The following is a 19,765-nucleotide window of genomic DNA, read 5'->3' on the forward strand; positions in this document are numbered from 1 at the left end:
ACCTGTACATGTACAGTACACAGCGGGTAAAAGGGAACGATTCACTCCCGTCTGGTACTGTACGGCCCGTGTGTGTCTCAGTGTCTCCTGTACATGTACAGTACACAGCGGGTAAAAGGGAACGATTCACTCCCGTCTGATACTGTACGGCCTGTGTGTGTCTCAGTGTCTCCTGTACATGTACAGTACACAGCGGGTAAAAGAGAACGATTCGCTCCCGTCTGGTACTGTACGGCCCGTGTGTGTCTCAGTGTCAGCTCCTGTACATGTACAGTACACAGCGGGTAAAAGGGAAGGATTCACTCCCGTCTGGTACTGTACGGTCTGTGTGTGTCTCAGTGTCTCCTGTACATGTACAGTACACAGCGGGTAAAAGGGAACGATTCACTCCCGTCTGGTACTGTACGGCCCGTGTGTGTCTCAGTGTCTCCTGTACATGTACAGTACACAGCGGGTAAAAGGGAACGATTCACTCCCGTCTGGTACTGTACGGCCCGTGTGTGTCTCAGTGTCAGCACCTGTACATGTACAGCACACAGCGGGTAAAAGGGAATGATTCACTCCCGTCTGGTACTGTACGTCCCGTGTGTGTCTCAGTGTCTCCTGTACATGTACAGTACACAGCGGGTAAAAGGGAATGATTCACTCCCGTCTGGTACTGTACGGCCCGTGTGTGTCTCAGTGTCTCCTGTACATGTACAGTACACAGTGGGTAAAAGGGAACGATTCACTCCCGTCTGGTACTGTACGGCCTGTGTGTGTCTCAGTGTCTCCTGTACATGTACAGTACACACAGCGGGTAAAAGGGAACGATTCACTCCCGTCTGGTACTGTACGGCCCGTGTGTGTCTCAGTGTCTCCTGTACATGTACAGTATACAGCGGGTAAAAGGGAATGATTCACTCCCGTCTGGTACTGTACGGCCCGTGTGTGTCTCAGTGTCTCCTGTACATGTACAGCACACAGCGGGTAAAAGGGAATGATTCACTCCCGTCTGGTACTGTACGGCCCGTGTGTGTCTCAGTGTCTCCTGTACATGTACAGTACACAGCGGGTAAAAGGGAACGATTCACTCCCATCTGGGACTGTACGGCCCGTGCATGTCTCAGTGTCTCCTGTACATGTACAGCACACAGCAGGTAAAGGGGAACGATTCACTCCCGTCTGGTACTGTACGGCCCGTGTGTCTCTCAGTGTCTCCTGTACATGTACAGAACACAGCAGGTAAAGGGGAACGATTCACTCCCGTCTGGTACTGTACGGCCCGTGTGTCTCTCAGTGTCAGCTCCTGTACATGTACAGCACACAGCGGGTAAAATGGAATGATTCACTCCTGTCTGGTACTGTACGGCCCGTGTGTGTCTCAGTGTCTCCTGTACATGTACAGTACACAGCGGGTAAAAGGGAATGATTCATTCCCGTCTGGTACTGTATGGCCTGTGTGTCTCAGTGTCAGCTTCTGTACATGTACAGCACACAGCGGGTAAAAGGGAATGATTCACTCCCGTCTGGTACTGTACGGCCCGTGTGTGTCTCAGTGTCTCCTGTACATGTACAGTACACAGCGGGTAAAAGGGAACGATTCACTCCTGTCTGGTATGGTACGGCCCGTATGTGTCTCAGTGTCAGCTCCTGTACATGTACAGTACACACAGCGGGTAAAAGGGAATGATTCACTCCCGTCTGGTACTGTACGGCCCGTGTGTGTCTCAGTGTCTCCTGTACATGTACAGTACACAGCGGGTAAAAGGGAATGATTCACTCCCGTCTGGTACTGTACGGCCCGTGTGTGTCTCAGTGTCTCCTGTACATGTACAGCACACAGCGGGTAAAAGGGAACAATTCACTTCCGTCTGGTACTGTACGGCCCGTGTGTGTCTCAGTGTCAGCTCCTCTACATGTACAGTACACACAGCGGGTAAAAGGGAACGATTCACTCCCGTCTGGGACTGTATGGCCCGTGTGTGTCTCAGTGTCAGCTCCTGTACATGTGCAGCACACAGCGGGTAAAAGGGAACGATTCACTCCAGTCTGGTACTGTACGGCCCGTGTGTGTCTCAGTGTCAGCTCCTGTACATGTACAGTACACAGTGGGTAAAAGGGAACGATTCACTCCCGTCTGGTACTGTACGGCCCGTGTGTGTCTCAGTGTCTCCTGTACATGTACAGTACACAGTGGGTAAAAGGGAACGATTCACTCCCGTCTGGTACTGTACAGCCCGTGCGTGTCTCAGTGTCAGCTCCTGTACATGCAAAGTACACAGCGGGTAAAAGGGAATGATTCACTCCCGTCTGGTACTGTACAGCCTGTGTGTGTCTCAGTGTCAGCTCCTGTACATGTACAGTACACAGCGGGTAAAATGAAACGATTCACTCCTGTCTGGTACTGTACGGCCCGTGCATGTCTCAGTGTCTCCTGTACATGTACAGCACACAGCAGGTAAAGGGGAACGATTCACTCCCGTCTGGTACTGTACGGCCCGTGTGTCTCTCAGTGTCTCCTGTACATGTACAGAACACAGCAGGTAAAGGGGAACGATTCACTCCCGTCTGGTACTGTACGGCCCGTGTGTCTCTCAGTGTCAGCTCCTGTACATGTACAGCACACAGCGGGTAAAATGGAATGATTCACTCCTGTCTGGTACTGTACGGCCCGTGTGTGTCTCAGTGTCTCCTGTACATGTACAGTACACAGCGGGTAAAAGGGAATGATTCATTCCCGTCTGGTACTGTATGGCCTGTGTGTCTCAGTGTCAGCTTCTGTACATGTACAGCACACAGCGGGTAAAAGGGAATGATTCACTCCCGTCTGGTACTGTACGGCCCGTGTGTGTCTCAGTGTCAGCTCCGGTACATGTACAGTACACAGCGGGTAAAAGGGAATGATTCACTCCCGTCTGGTACTGTACGGCCCGTGTGTGTCTCAGTGTCAGCTCCTGTACATGTACAGCACACAGCGGGTAAAAGGGAACGATTCACTCCCGTCTGGTACTGTACGGCCCGTGTGTGTCTCAGTGTCTCCTGTACATGTACAGTACACAGCGGGTAAAAGGGAATGATTCATTCCCGTCTGGTACTGTATGGCCTGTGTGTCTCAGTGTCAGCTTCTGTACATGTACAGCACACAGCGGGTAAAAGGGAATGATTCACTCCCGTCTGGTACTGTACGGCCCGTGTGTGTCTCAGTGTCAGCTCCGGTACATGTACAGTACACAGCGGGTAAAAGGGAATGATTCACTCCCGTCTGGTACTGTACGGCCCGTGTGTGTCTCAGTGTCAGCTCCTGTACATGTACAGCACACAGCGGGTAAAAGGGAACGATTCACTCCCGTCTGGTACTGTACGGCCCGTGTGTGTCTCAGTGTCTCCTGTACATGTACAGTACACAGCGGGTAAAAGGGAACGATTCACTCCCGTCTGGTACTGTACGGCCCGTGTGTGTCTCAGTGTCTCCTGTACATGTACAGTACACAGCGGGTAAAAGGGAACGATTCACTCCCGTCTGGTACTGTACGGCCCGTGTGTGTCTCAGTGTCTCCTGTACATGTACAGTACACAGCGGGTAAAAGGAAACGATTCACTCCCGTCTGGTACTGTACGGCCCGTGTGTGTCTTAGTGTCAGCTCCTGTACATGTACAGCACACAGCGGGTAAAAGGGAACGATTCACTCCCGTCTGCTACTGTACGGCCCGTGTGTGTCTCAGTGTCTCCTGTACATGTACAGTATACAGCGGGTAAAAGGGAATGATTCACTCCCATCTGGTACTGTACAGCCCGTGTGTGTCTCAGTGTCAGCTCCTGTACATGTACAGAACACAGCGGGTAAAAGGGAACGATTCACTCCCGTCTGGTACTGTACGGCCCGTGTGTGTCTCAGTGTCTCCTGTACATGTACAGCACACAGCGGGTAAAAGGGAACGATTCACTCCCGTCTGGTACTGTACGGCCCGTGTGTGTCTCAGTGTCTCCTGTACATGTAAAGTACACAGCGGGTAAAAGGGAATGATTCACTCCCGTCTGGTACTGTACGGCCCGTGTGTGTCTCAGTGTCAGCTCCTGTACATGTACAGTACACAGCGGGTAAAAGGGAACGATTCACTCCCGTCTGGTACTGTACGGCCCGTGTGTGTCTCAGTGTCAGCTCCTGTACATGTACAGTACACAGCGGGTAAAAGGGAACGATTCACTCCCGTCTGGTACTGTACGGCCCGTGTGTGTCTCAGTGTCGGCCCCTGTACATGTACAGCACACAGCGGGTAAAAGGGAATGATTCACTCCCGTCTGGTACTGTACGGCCCGTGTGTATCTCAGTGTCAGCTCCTGTACATGTACAGAACACAGCGGGTAAAAGGGAACGATTCACTCCCGTCTGGTACTGTACGGCCCGTGTGTGTCTCAGTGTCAGCTCCTGTACATGTACAGCACACAGCGGGTAAAAGGGAACGATTCACTCCTGTCTGGTACTGTACGGCCCGTGTGTGTCTCAGTGTCTCCTGTACATGTACAGCACACAGCGGGTAAAAGGGAACGATTCACTCCTGTCTGGTACTGTACGGCGCGTGTGTGTCTCTGTGCCTCCTGTACATGTACAGCACACACAGCGGGTAAAAGGGAACGATTCACTCCTGTCTGGTATGGTACGGCCCGTGTGTGTCTCAGTGTCAGCTCCTGTACATGTACAGCACACAGCGGGTAAAAGGGAATGATTCACTCCCGTCTAGTACTGTACGGCCCGTGTGTGTCTCAGTGTCAGCTCCTGTACATGTACAGCACACAGCGGGTAAAAGGGAACGATTCACTCCCGTCTGGTACTGTACGGCCCGTGTGTGTCTCAGTGTCTCCTGTACATGTACAGTACACAGCGGGTAAAAGGGAACGATTCACTCCCGTCTGGTACTGTACGGCCCGTGTCTGTCTCAGTGTCAGCTCCTGTACATGTACAGCACACAGCGGGTAAAAGGGAATGATTCACTCCTGTCTGGTACTGTACGGCCCGTGTGTGTCTCAGTGTCAGCTCCTGTACATGTACAGCACACAGCGGGTAAAAGGGAACGATTCACTCCTGTCTGGTATGGTACGGCCCGTGTGTGTCTCAGTGTCTCCTGTACATGTACAGTACACAGCGGGAAAAAGGGAACGATTCACTCCTGTCTGGTATGGTACGGCCCGTGTGTGTCTCAGTGTCAGCTCCTGTACATGTACAGTACACAGCGGGTAAAAGGGAAGGATTCACTCCTGTCTGGTACTGTACGGCCCGTGTGTGTCTCAGTGTCAGCTCCTGTACATGTACAGCACACAGCGGGTAAAAGGGAACAATTCACTCCCGTCTGGTATGGTACGGCCCGTGTGTGTCTCAGTGTCTCCTGTACATGTACAGTACACAGCGGGTAAAAGGGAAGGATTCACTCCTGTCTGGTACTGTACGGCCCGTGTGTGTCTCAGTGTCAGCTCCTGTACATGTACAGCACACAGCGGGTAAAAGGGAACAATTCACTCCCGTCTGGTACTGTACGGCCCGTGTGTGTCTCAGTGTCAGCTCCTGTACATGTACAGTACACAGCGGGTAAAAGGGAATGATTCACTCCTGTCTGGTACTGTACGGCCCGTGTGTGTCTCAGTGTCTCCTGTACATGTACAGCACACAGCGGGAAAAAGGGAACGATTCACTCCCGTCTGGTACTGTACGGCGCGTGTGTGTCTCAGTGTCTCCTGTACATGTACAGTACACAGCGGGTAAAAGGGAATGATTCACTCCCGTCTGGTACTGTACGGCGCGTGTGTGTCTCAGTGTCTCCTGTACATGTACAGCACACACAGCGGGTAAAAGGGAACGATTCACTCCTGTCTGGTACTGTACGGCCCGTGTGTGTCTCAGTGTCTCCTGTACATGTACAGTACACAGCGGGTAAAAGGGAACGATTCACTCCCATCTGGTACTGTACGGCCCGTGTGTGTCTCAGTGTCAGCTCCTGTACATGTACAGCACACAGCGGGTAAAAGGGAACGATTCACTCCCGTCTGGTACTGTACAGCCTGTGTGTGTCTCAGTGTCTCCTGTACATGTACAGCACACAGCGGGTAAAAGGGAACGATTCACTCCCGTCTGGTACTGTACTGCCCGTGTGTGTCTCAGTGTCAGCTCCTGTACATGTACAGTACACAGCGGGTAAAAGGGAACGATTCACTCCTGTCTGGTACTGTACGGCCCGTGTGTGTCTCAGTGTCTCTTGTACATGTACAGCACACAGCGGGTAAAAGGGAACGATTCACCCCCGTCTGGTACTGTACAGCTTGTGTGTGTCTCAGTGTCTCCTGTACATGTACAGTACACAGCGGGTAAAAGGGAACGATTCACTCCCGTCTGGTACTGTACGGCCCGTGTGTGTCTCAGTGTCTCCTGTACATGTACAGTACACAGCGGGTAAAAGGGAACGATTCACTCCCGTCTGGTACTGTACGGCCCGTGTGTGTCTCAGTGTCTCCTGTACATGTACAGTACACAGTGGGTAAAAGGGAATGATTCACTCCCGTCTGGTACTGTACGGCCCGTGTGTATATCAGTGTCAGCTCCTGTACATGTACAGTACACAGCGGGTAAAAGGGAACGATTCACTCCTGTCTGGTACTGTACGGCCCGTGTGTGTCTCAGTGTCTCCTGTACATGTACAGCACACAGCGGGTAAAAGGGAACGATTCACTCCCGTCTGGTACTGTACGGCCCGTGTGTGTCTCAGTGTCTCCTGTACATGTACAGTACACAGCGGGTAAAAGGGAACGATTCACTCCTGTCTGGTACTGTACGGCCCGTGTGTGTCTCAGTGTCTCCTGTACATGTACAGTACACAGCGGGAAAAAGGGAACGATTCACTCCCGTCTGGTACTTTACGGCCCGTGTGTGTCTCAGTGTCTCTTGTACATGTACAGTACACAGCGGGTAAAATGGAATGATTCACTCCCGTCTGGTACTGTACGGCCCGTGTGTGTCTCTGTGTCAGCTCCTGTACATGTACAGTACACAGCGGGTAAAAGGGAACAAATCACTCCTGTCTGGTACTGTACGGCCTGTGTGTGTCTCAGTGTCAGCTCCTGTACATGTACAGTATACAGCGGGTAAAAGGGACCGATTCACTCCTGTCTGGTACTGTACGGCCCGTGTGTGTCTCAGTGTCTCCTGTACATGTACAGTACACAGCGGGTATAAGGGAATGATTCACTCCCGTCTGGTACTGTACGGCCCGTGTGTGTCTCCGTGTCAGCTCCTGTACATGTACAGTACACAGCGGGTAAAATGGACCGATTCACTCCTGTCTGGTACTGTACGGCCCGTGTGTGTCTCAGTGTCAGCTCCTGTACATGTACAGTATACAGCGGGTAAAAGGGAACGATTCACTCCCGTCTGGTACTGTACGGCCCGTGTGTGTCTCAGTGTCTCCTGTACATGTACCTCACCCCGCTGTATTGTGTGTCAGCTATGGCTCAGTGGGTGGCACTCTCACGTTTAAGTCAGAAGGTTATGGGTTCGAAGTCCCACTCCTTGACTTGAGCACTTAAAGCAGGCTGACACTGCAGTGCAGTGCTGAGGGAGTGCTGCACTGTCGGAGGTGCCGTCTTTCGGATGAGACGTTAAACCAAGGCCCCGTCTGCTCTCTCAGGTGGATATAAAAGATCCCACGGCTCTATTTTGAAGAAGAGCAGGGGAGTTATCCCCGGTGTCCTGGCCAATATTTATCCCTCAACCAACAGATTATCCAGTCATTATAACATTGCTGTTTGTGGGATCTTGCTGTGTGTAAATTGTCTGCCACGTCTCCTACATCACAACAGTGACTCCACTTCAAAAAGTACTTCATTGGCTGTAATGCGCTTTGGGACATGCTGAGGTGGTGAGAGGCGCTGGAGAAATGCGAGTCTTTCAGATGTATTGTCCCTGCTGTATTGCTCCTCGCTTCGTGTTATGTACGCAGGATACAGTGTTGTACAGCTTTACAAATTCCTTTTTATAGCTGAAGGTTTTTATCACAATAAAGATCTGGAAGCAGTAAGCGAATTATTTAATTTGCACAGTGCGTGCTGGACCTAAAGACACATGTACAAGATTGACCAGCCTTGTGAGTTGGAGATTTGAACATTATTTTTCCCCCCGCCCCCACACAGGATTGTGGACCCATGGAACAGCCTCCCAGAGAAAGGGAGTTTGATTCAGGGTCAACTGGCATCTTTAGAAGGAGCTGGGTCGAGATTTATTGAGAGGATTTCACAGCTATTAGTGGCACTGTCAGGCAAGGAGCTGTGTGTGTGTGTACTGAGGGTTTATGATAGGATAATTATACATAGGCTCTGGATGGGACAGGATTGATGGGCTGAATAGCCTTTTCCTGCTCTGGAATTTTTGATTTAATTAAAAGCTGTAACTTGGGCAAACAAATGTAGGTGTGCAGGACTGAAATGTGTGTGGGGGCCTCAGTTCAATATTAAAATAAGTTTTCCACGCCCATTACAGGTGGCCAGTGTAGCGTATCGGGCATGGGCCTCTGCCAGCTCAATCGGGTATCGTTCCGCCCGATCCACTCCTGGAGAACAAACGCAATGATCTTGGATTTAGACCCCACCAACCCGTGCAGGTTCATTCCCCAATGGCCATGATTCTCCCTACACCCTTCCCCTTCCCCCCCCCCCCCCCAACCCCACCACACCCTCGCTCCTGGTTTAGAGATTTCCCCACTGCCTCCAGGAGAAGTTGGAAAGAGTCGCGGAGAAGGTGAAGTAAGTCAGGACGTGGTTGGCAGGCGAGGCCAATCTTGGGTGTAAAATGCACTCAGCGGGCTGAATTTTGCCGGCGCTCAGAGGGCGGGTTTGGAAAGATTGACAGCGGGTCGGGATCCCGCTCCGAACCTGCCTCCGTGTCAGTTTCCCAAGTGCGGGGTCTGCCTGTGGTTTGTGGGTCAGGCAATTGAGATACTTAAGAAACTGCTAAAAGGTATTTAACCCAATTTTACCAGGTCCTAACAATTTTTCCATGCCTTTTACAAGGTTCCCGGTGCTCGGGGATCACGTCAGGCATTTTGTCGGGTTCTCAGTGACTGCATTGCTGTGAATAGTTGACAGCTGTGCAAAAGTGGTATAAAAGCTACCATTTCAGAGCTGTTCAATTTCCAATCTTAGAGGCTGGAGCCTTCAGGATTTGGAAGACACTTTTCAGCTTTATGGAGGTTTGAAGTGTTTGGAGCAAACTCTCTATCCAGTATCACCTCCTTGGAGCAACCTCTCTCACCATTGACAGATCACTTCTGTCATCTCAACTTCAGCTGCCATCTATTCCATCAGCATCGGTGCCCTTGAAAAAATCTCACCTTGGTCCTCAGAATCCCAACACGATCAGCCCCAACACCAGCATCACCAGGCACACCAGCAGCACCAACCTTCTCCGCAATCAACTGATGCTGCACAGGACAGAGCATCAGCACCCGGCAACATTGCTGCCCGGGAGGCCAGGGATGGCCTCACCATGACCAGATTTACTTCACTTGACGCTGTACACCCTGGCTGCCAGTGATGCACCAGGTTGGCACCACCCCATACCATCACCATAAAGCATCCCAACAATACCCAAACCATTCCTTTCACACTCATCACCATTGCGGGGGGTACCATTATATCTCACCATTCATTGCAACTCACTAAGACACTTCCAAAGGTGCATACAAATCTGTTCAAGAATGCAAAGTGTTGAAAATAAAGGTTTCAATGTTTTGACAGCATATTAACAGAAACTTCACATGAACATTGGCTAAAATACCCAAGTGCCTACCCTTGTGTGTTAGTTAGTATGATTGGACAAGGATGAGGGTGAGTGTGAGGGGTGGCTAGTGAGATGGGGATGTGATAATGTAGATAGAGAGGGATGGGTGGAGGTGCAAGGTAAGTTGGTGTGAGTAAGGATGTGCAGGAGTCGGGTAGGGAAGGCCGGGTGATGGGGATGTGATGAGTGGCACAGCAGGATGAGATTGAGTGTGGCTTTGCAGGAACGTTTCATGATCTACTGAGATCATTGAAACGTTTGCGCCACTGCAGCCTGGTCCTCCTGACCACATCCCTGCTTGTGCCCTCCTGTGCAATGTGTAACCAGGCTGCGGTGATCTCCTGGGGAGGTCTCTTCCGCCCATGAGAAGGGAAGAGAATCTCCCTGTGTGCTGTGGCTCCCTCCATATGCTTATGGAATGAGTCATGGAAGTGTCTGGGTGCAGCCGTGCACCTCTGTGCAGTGCTTGTCAGTGTTTGCAGCCCCTCAATGCTGTAGAACACTGACAGCACAACTGTCAAAATCACTTTGGACATGGCCCCTTTAAGGAAACCAGCTGATGGCGCCTCATCAAATGATGTCATCAGACCCGCTTCCTATTAATTGGCCGGGAACCTCACAGGGCGGGGCTTAACAAGCCCAATCAGCGTAAAATCATGTTGGAGGCCGGGATCTAGACAGATGTGGGGTCCCCACACGCCACGGACCCGCTGAGGTTGGAAAAACCCAGCCCAGATTGGAGGAGGAAGAGAGGACAGGGAGGTGAGGAGCTGGTCAGTTTTGAGATAAGCGGATGAGTCAAAGTTGAAGATTGTACACTGATTCCAACAAAGTGAGCTGCCAGAGAAGGTGAGGGAAGAGTGTGTGGGGCGGTGTTCCCGGTGAGGAGCTATGATCATGGAGGTTCGGATAAAATAGCGACAAGAAAGATTGGGAGAAAGAAAGAGCTTGGAGACTAGAGGTGAGAGTGGGTTCACACGTTAGGTGTGCTCTTGTTCATGCGAGACAGGTAAAAAGAAAAAGACTCACATTTCTACAGCACCTTTCACAACCTCAGGCCGTCCCAAAAGCGCTTCACAGGACTCTTGAAGTGCAGTTGCTGTTCTAATGTAGGAAACGCAGCAGCCAATTTGTGCACAGCAAGCTCCCACAAACAGCAATGAAATAAATGACCAGATTAGCTATTTTAGTGATGTTGGTTGAGGGATAAATATTGTCCAGTACACCAGGGGAGAACTCCCCAGCTCGTCATCAAATACTACCATGGGATTTTTTACATCCACCTGAGAGAGCAGACGGGGCCTCGGGTTTAACATCTCATACAAAAGACGGCACCTCCGACAGTGCAGCACTCCCTCAGCACTGCACTGGAGTGTCGGCCTAGATTTTGTGCTCAAGTCTCTGGAGTAGGACTTGAACCTACAACCTTCTGACTCCGAGGCAAGAGTGCTCCCACTTTTTTATTATTTATTAAACATTAAAAACATTTACAACATCGTGATCATTCCATGTATCATGCAAATCATTCCTCCACCACATATTAACATCAAAACCTGAAGTTTAATTTGTCTCCTGTAACATACACTAATCTATTGTACTTTAAAAATTGATCAGTAATGATGGCTCTGAATAAGGGAAGTGTGCCTGATAATCTCCCCATCATTTAATCTCCGGCCCTTCCCTCCTCTCGTGTTCCTTCCCAACATTTCGGGCAGCTGTTGCTTTCTCCTGCAGCCTCCAGCTCTTTTTCACCTCCTGTTTGAACCTTCCCTGCAGTTTCAGCCTCTTCCTTACATTAGGTTTGGGCCGAGGAGCTGCCCCTTCTCCCTCCTTCTGCCCCTCACTAACCTTTCCCTTTCCACACGATGCCACCCCACCCCCCACTTCCATGTCTCCGTCCCCCTCTGACTCCTCACTCTCGAGCTCTTCTGTAACATCCTGTCCCTGCTCCCCGTCAGATAAGCTCCCTTAGAGAGTCTTCCTGCTACCATGGTTTCTCCAACAGTGCCGCGCCCTTTGGCCTCATCTCCACCGCTGACCCTTGCTCCCTGATCCTTCTCTCCCTGGGACAATGGCGCATCTGCACCTATTTTACTCCCGTCCGGCGTCTTTATCTCGCCGCTCCAGTCTTGCTGCCCCTTTAAGGCTCCTGCCTCTTGCACCCTCTCCTTGTCTTGCCCCCTCCTGCTCCCCGAGATGTCCAACTCCCTGTCTTTCTTTGGAATATTTACACTTACCCCGCACCCCGCTCCCGCCTCCTCTCCCTCCGCGGACACCAGATTCTTTAGGGAGAGCCGAGCTGTATTATGGCTCGACTCTGCCCTCGATCCGTGCTGCCCGCTGCTGTCTTTGTCCTTTTCCATCGTACTTGGTGTGTTTTCCACCATTTCCATCCTGTTCTCTGCTCCACAATTTTCTGCCTCTTCCTGTGCTCTTTTCTCCTTCCATTCACTAGCTACGTTCTCCACCTGCTCCGCTCCTCCAGCCGTTCCACTCACACCTCCTGCTCCTTCTCCTTCTCCCATCTCCTCTCACTCAAGGGGCTTCCTTCTGCCACACACTCACAGAGAGTGGGGCCTTTGTGACACAGCCCACAGCTCTCCGCCTTGCAGCTCCGAGCGATGTGTCCAGACTCGCCTCAGTTATTACAGTACAAGTCTGGGCAGTTTCTTACAAGATGGTCGTGTCCAAGACAATAATAACAAACCTTCACCTGGTTATCGTGCAGGAAGTACTGCACTCCTTCCATTGTCTCGAATTTCATGCTATATGGCAATGACTTCACCCCCTCTGGGAACCGCACCTTTACATAACGGGTTCCATCTGCTACCCGTGTTCCTGGATAGTATCTCCTCTTTATTGCGGAGCAAATTTTAACATCCCACGACTCCAACCTTTTGATTAGCACATCGTTCTCAATATAAACCGGCAGGTTTAAGAATGAGACCACCACCTCTTCCGAATATAGCAGAGTTACCTCCAAGAACTTATCTCCAACCTTCAAACTCATTAAAGGTCTTTCCACCTCCTCTCGGCCACTGACCGTCACCTTGAGCCCAACATTGGGCTTTGGTCGGCAGGTAAAGCAGCTTCCCTCACCACAGTCCTCATGTACCACTTGGATAATATCCCAAGCTCGTACCTCCTTATCCTCGCACTGAACCACCACCGTGTTTACTTTTCCAAACCACCTGGGGTCCCGGCCCAAATCTTTGGGCCTTTTTTTCTCCCTTCCCCCCACATTTTCTCCCCTGATTAAATTCATCTTGGGAACACAGTCCTCTGAGGGGCCCAGCTCTCTGGCTGCTGTTTAAGGACCAAAGAGGCCTGAAAACCTGGAAAAAAAAACTACCACCAACTTTTTAAAAACTCACTCCAACTCCCTGCAGCAATCAAGCACCCAGCAGCACCTGCTCACTCCTAGCCCCTCCCACCTAGAGAGTGCCGCCCACTGAGCCACGGCTGACACCAGAGAGATGAGAGAAAACTTGTCCCAGGAGTTTCCCCAGAGCCATAAATGTTGATGAGGGGAAAGTAGTTTGCTGAGAAAAGATTTTGTGATCTGTTAGTCACACTAGGCAACTAGTGCTTGGTTTAAGGACATTGGGGCAGTAATTCCTCCCCAAACGCGTGAGTATGGAAGGGGTACTCACGCGTCTGGCCGGAGGAAATGCCGGTTTTCAGCATGCACAGCGCATGCGCTGAAAACCAGCATTTCCTCTCCTCTAACCCAAGAGGTGAAGAGGCTAGCGCGTGCGTCTTGGATTTCCTCTGTTTTGGGGGATTTGCGCATGTGTAAAGGCCTCCGGTCTTTATGCTTGTAAAAAGCACACGTAAGTATTTATTTTTACAGGTAAGTGGTGTTTTAGTGCAATTTAGAATTTTTTTTCCACAGGTTTATTATTTTAAAGAATCTACAATAAGGTAAGTTTAGTTTTAGACCCTTTTTATTAAAAATTTATTCTTTTCAAAAAAAAAATTATTGTTTAAATTATTTTTTTAACTTATTTATACTTAATTTAATGATTGGGATGTTTTTTTAAATTTTATTTAAAGTTTAAGTAGTGTTTTGGGGTGCAGTACTTCTCATGAGTTTGACAGTTCTTACTCTCAAACTTATGAATGAAGTTTCTCCTCCCCTGATTGGCTGAACAGTGCTCACCTGATCCCAGCCGGCACATCGCACTAACTACGCCGCTGGGTCAGATTAGCGCAGCGCGCCATCAGAACCGGGCCACTGACAGGAAATCCACTGCGGGCCAGGTTTCAGATGTCGGCGCGCAGGGTAAGTGCACATCGGGGGCTTGCACGCGCGGCAAGCCCCCGACACCAAGTTCTGGGCCATTAACTATGTGGTTGGGATTTGGAATATACAAACAAGGAAAGCTTGCAGTAACTCAATACCTTCAGCGGCTCAGCTATGGAGGAAGTTAATATCACATTTAAGAGTTCTGCAGAGACAAGTTGAATTTGAAGTGTAATAAATCATTTAAACCTCAAACATGCTTTTGTCCTTCTGGATGTCAAAACGATTGAATCTCCTCCCACACCCCATGTACACTCTCCCCTATCACGGACTCTACCCTCCCATTGAATCTCCTCCCACACCCCATGTACAATCTCCCCTATCACGGACTCTACCCACCCATTGAATCTCCTCCCACACCCCATGTACACTCTCCCCTATCACGGACTCTACCCACCCATTGAATCTCCTCCCACACCCCATGTACAATCTCCTCTATCATGGACTCTACCCACTCATTGAATCTCCCCCCACAACCCATGTACACTCTCCCCTATCACAGACTCTACCCACCCATTGAATCTCCTCCACACCCCATGTACACTCTCCCCTATCACAGACTCTACCCACCCATTGAATCTCCTCCACACCCCATGTACACTCTCCCCTATCACGGACTTGACCCACCCATTGACTCTCCTCCCACACCCCATGTACAATCTCCCCTATCATGGACTCTACCCACCCATTGAATCTCCTCCCACACCCCATGTACACTCTCCCCTATCATGGACTCTACCCACCCATTGAATCTCCTCCCACAGCCCATGTACACTCTCCCCTATCATGGACTCTACCCACCCATTGAATCTCCTCCCACACCCCATGTACACTCTCCCCTATCATGGACTCTACCCACCCATTGAATCTCCTCCCACAGCCCATGTACAATCTCCCCTATCATGGACTCTACCCACCCATTGTACAAGAAATTTTGTTTAAATTCTTCTTGCATTTTTTTTAACCATGTTCAATTCAATTCAATTTAATTGAATTTTATTTGCCATATGTACTAGTACAATGGAATGCTTACTCCCCATAGGGACACGTCAGCTATTCTTACAGCGCCATGTTCAGAAAGTCAATTCAATGGCATCCAGTGGCAGTGGGAGCACGATGTCCCTCAGCCGCTCCGTCCTCCTCGTCACCGCGGCCTCCTCCTCACTGTTGCCGGCTCGGCTCCACGTGTGGTGGCCTGCTTCTCCCGCTCACCCGCTGGCCACCATTCCCGGCTCACCTCCTCCCAGTCGGACTGCGAGTCGTCGTGGCTGCTGCTGCTGCTCGATGCGCTGCCTCCGCCCGACTCGCCGAACACATCTTCCGGTCGCCGCGGCCTCCACCTCACCATCGCCGGCTCCACGGTCCAATGGCCCGGGGCCTGCTTCTCCCGCTTCCGGTCCGGCCTCTGGCCGCCATGTTCCTCCCATCCTTGTGCATTCTAAGCAGACTGGAAGATAATTTGATAGACTTTATTTTTTAAGTGTCAGCCAGTGGCTCAGTGGGTAGCACCCTCGCCTCTGAGTCAGAAAGTTGTGGGTTCAAGTCCCACCCCAGAGACTTGAGCACAAAAGTCTAGGCTGACACTCCAGGGCAGTACAGAGGGAGTGCTGCACTGTCGGAGGTGCCTTTTGGATGAAACGTTAAACCTAACCTCTCTAGTCCGCTCTCTCAGGTGGACGTAAAAGATCCCATGGCACTATTTGTAGAAGAGCAGGGGAGTTATCCCTGGTGTCCCGGCCAATACTTACCACCCAACCAACATCACTAAAGCAGATTATTTGGTCATTATCACATTGCTGTTTGTGGGAGCTTGCTGTGCGCAAATTGGCTGCTGCGTTTCCTACATTACAACAGTTCCTTGGACTCCACATCACGGAAGACCTCTCCTGGTCTCTCAATACCTCCTCTCTGGTGAAGAAGGCCCAGCAGCGCCTATATTTCCTAAGGAGGCTGAAGGGATGTAACCTGTCACCCCTGATCCTCTCTAACTTTTACCGCTGCACAATAGAGAGCATCCTGACGAATTGTATCACAGTATGGTATGGCAGCTGTAGCTACTATGACCGGAAAGCCCTGCAGCGGGTAGTCAAAACTGCCCAACGCATTACCGGCACCCGGCTACCGACCATAGAGCACATATACCAGCACGGTGGCATAGTGGTTAGCACTGTTGCCTCACAGCGCCAGGGACCCAGGTTCGAATCCGGCCTCGGGTGACTATCTGTGTGGAGTTTGCACATTCTCCCCGTGTTTGCGTGGGTTTCCTCCGGGTGCTCCGGTTTCCTCCCACAGTCCAAAGATGTGCGGGTTAGGTTGATTGGCTATGATAAATTGACCCTTAGTGTTAGGGGGATTAAATACGTGGGGTTACGGGGATCGGGTGGAATATGTGTCGGTGCAGGCTCGATGGGCCGAAATGGCCTCTATCTGCACTGTGGGGTTTCTGTGATTCTGTGAAACGTTGTTTACGGAGGTCACGGTCCATCATCAAAGACCCTACCCACCCCAGCCACAGTCTGTTCGCCCTCCTGCCATCTGGGAGATGCTACAGATGTATTCGCACCCGTACGACCAGATTTAGGAACAGCTTCTTTCCCAGGGCTGTCATTCTACTGAACTCCACAAATAAACTCTAAAGCCTGCACATCTGCCAATGCACTTTATTAAGGTTATGTTTATGTTAATGTATTACAAGCCAAATGTATGTTGAATGTTTAAATGTCTGAATCTAAATGTACACTCTCAGGAGCCGCAAGCCTACATTTCGTTGTACTGCACTTGTGCACTAACAATGACAATAAAGTTGATTCGATTTCAAACAGTGCTTCATTGGCTGTAAAACACTTTGGGACGTCATGAAAGGCGCCATAGAAATGCAAGTCTTTCTACCGCCGAGAATATTAATACTTGTTTCTTTTGTCTTTAGGAGCTTGATGCCCAAGACGTTGGATGGTCAGATCACCATGGAGAAAACACCCAGTTACTTCGTTACCAGAGAGGCACCAAAGCGAATCTTCTCGATGGCAAAGGACACCAAGCTGATTGTGGTGGTCAGGAACCCTGTGACCAGGGCCATTTCAGACTACACCCAGACACTGTCCAAGAAACCGGAGATTCCAACCTTTGAGATTCTGGCCTTCAAGAACAGGACCCTGGGCCTGATCGATGCCTCTTGGAGTGCGATCCGCATTGGGATCTACGCCCTGCACCTGGAGAACTGGCTCCAGTTCTTTCCCCTCTCCCAGATACATTTTGTCAGCGGGGAGAGGCTCATCATTGACCCGGCCGGAGAAATGGGCAAAGTGCAGGACTTCTTAGGCCTCAAGAGGATCGTCACGGACAAACATTTTTATTTCAACAAAACCAAGGGATTTCCTTGCCTGAAGAAACCGGAGAGCAGCAGTTTGCCTCGTTGTCTGGGCAAATCGAAAGGAAGGACTCACGTCCAGATAGACCTAGATGTTATCGAGCAACTAAAGGAATTTTACAGACCGTATAATGTAAAGTTTTATCAAATGGTGGGACAGGACTTTCGGTGGGACTAATCACTAACCGAACTATATGTTGAGAAAATAAAGGAAAAAGCATATATCCGTCTTCCATAATAGGTGACTTACCATATTGAACCGGCTAGCCTAGTTATGACACACACCAGGCAGACTGTGCCAGGGCTCGGACCATGAGGCCCTCAGGCTAGACTGTGAGATTAAGGATCTCCCTCCTTTATTCAGCAGGGTTTAGGCCACCCACTGGGGCAACATATTGACATCTACCCAAGCAATGTGGGGTTTTTTTAAGTGAAATATATTGTATTGTACCAATATTGTTGGCCTCCAATGTTGCAGTCTAAACAAATGGGAATTCTCAGAGGCCTATCGACACACGTCCCATCACAACATAAGACAAAGATTCCAATAAAAAACCTTCTGAAGCATGTACCGCCGTTGAAGGAGTGATTGAGTGTGGAGGCCAATCCTTCTCTCCCATTATTGATTTTCACCTTCATGGTTTATTTTACTGCAACCGTTAATCTCTCTTTTCCAATCCCTGTGAGTCTTTCCGTTGTCACTTATTTAGCTTGGGTTTATCAGCAACTGCCCCAACTCATAGTTAGGATCTATTGCTGTATGATATCACTCAGCATATTATTTTTTATTCATTCTTGGTATGTCGGCCAGCAGTTGCTGTCCCTGCCTTGGCGGTAAGTTGACGGTGGATAGGCAATGGCAAACATTCAAAGATCGCATGGATGAACTACAGAATTTGTTTATCCCAGTTTGGCATAAAAATAAATCAAAAAAGGTGACTCAACCGTGGCTAACAAGGGAAATTAGGGATAACATAAGATCCAAAGAGAGGACATATAAATTGGCCAAAAAAAGCAGCAAATCTGAGGATTGGGAGCAGTTTAGGATTCAACAAAGGAGGACAAAGGGATTAATTAAGAGGGGGAAAATAGAGTATGAAAGTGAGCTTGCAGGGAACATAAAAACTGACTGTAAAAGCTTTTATAGATATGTGAAGAGAAAAAGATTGGTGAAGTCAAGCGTAGGTCCCTTACAGTCAGAATCAGGGGAATTTATAATGGAGGAAAAAGAAATGGCAGACCAATTAAATACATATTTTGGTTCTGCCTTCACAAAGGAGGACACAAATAACCTCCCAGAGATGTCGGGAAGCATAGGGACTAATGAGAGGGAGGAACTAAAAGAAATCAGTATTTGTAGGGAAATGGTGTTGGGGAAGTTGACGGGATTGAAGGCCGATAAATCCCCAGGGCCTGACAATCTACATCCTAGGGTACTTAAGGAAGTGGCCCTGGAGATAGTAGATGCATTGCTGGTCATCTTCCAGAACTCAATAGACTCTGGAACAGTACCCATGGATTGGCGGGTAGCTAATGTTACCCCACTATTCAAAAAAGGTGGTAGAGAAAAAGCGGGGAATTATAGACCGGTAAGCCTGACATCGGTAGTGGGGAAAATGCTAGAGTCCATTATAAAAGATGTAATAGCAGAGCACTTGGAAAACAGTGACAGGATCGGACAAAGTCAACATGGATTTACAAAAGGTAAATCGTGCTTGACTAATCTACTGGAATTTTTTGAGGATGTAACTGGTAAAATAGATAAGGGAGAACCAATGGATGTGGTGTATTTGGACTTTCAGAAGGCTTTCGATAAGGTCCCGCATAAGAGATTAGCGTGCGAAATTAAGGCACATGGGATTGGGGGCAATGTATTGACTTGGATAGAGAACTGGTTGGCAGATAGAAAGCAAAGAGTTGGAATAAACGGGTCGTTTTCCAAGTGGCAGGCAGTGACTAGTGGGGTACCGCAAGGATCAGTCCTAGGACCCCAGTTGTTCACAATATATATTAATGATCTGGACAAGGGAATTGGATGTAATATCTCCAAATTTGCAGATGACACAAAGCTGGGTGGGAGGGTAAGCTGTGAGGAGGATGTCGTGAAACTCCAGTGTGATTTGGACAGGTTGGGTGATTGGGCAGAAACAGGGCAAATGCACTATAATGTGGATAAATGTGAGGTTATCCACTTTGGTGGCAAAAACAGGAAGGCAGATTATTATTTGAATGGCAATAGATTGGGAGAAGGGGAAGTGCAAAGAGACCTGGGTGTTCTTGTGCACCAGTCGC

At 49.7% G+C, this 19,765-nt stretch overlaps 1 protein-coding gene across 1 annotated transcript in view; it reads left to right on the forward strand.

Annotated features, from left to right (window-relative positions):
* The window catches only part of LOC147110268 (heparan sulfate glucosamine 3-O-sulfotransferase 2-like), a 168,123-nt gene extending 150,091 nt beyond the window's left edge, over window positions 1–18,032 (forward strand). The window contains exon 2 of the mRNA XM_086000061.1: window positions 17,033–18,032. Within this exon, the coding sequence (XP_085856187.1) occupies window positions 17,033–17,651 (619 nt within the window). The 3' untranslated portion in view covers window positions 17,652–18,032. The remainder of the gene's footprint in view (window positions 1–17,032) is intronic.
* Window positions 18,033–19,765: the final 1,733 nt, after the last annotated feature.

Source organism: Somniosus microcephalus, chromosome 11, assembly GCF_052327205.1.
Source record: "Somniosus microcephalus isolate GS21.2 chromosome 11, FLI_Smic_1.0, whole genome shotgun sequence".
Taxonomy (NCBI): Eukaryota; Metazoa; Chordata; class Chondrichthyes; order Squaliformes; family Somniosidae; genus Somniosus; species Somniosus microcephalus.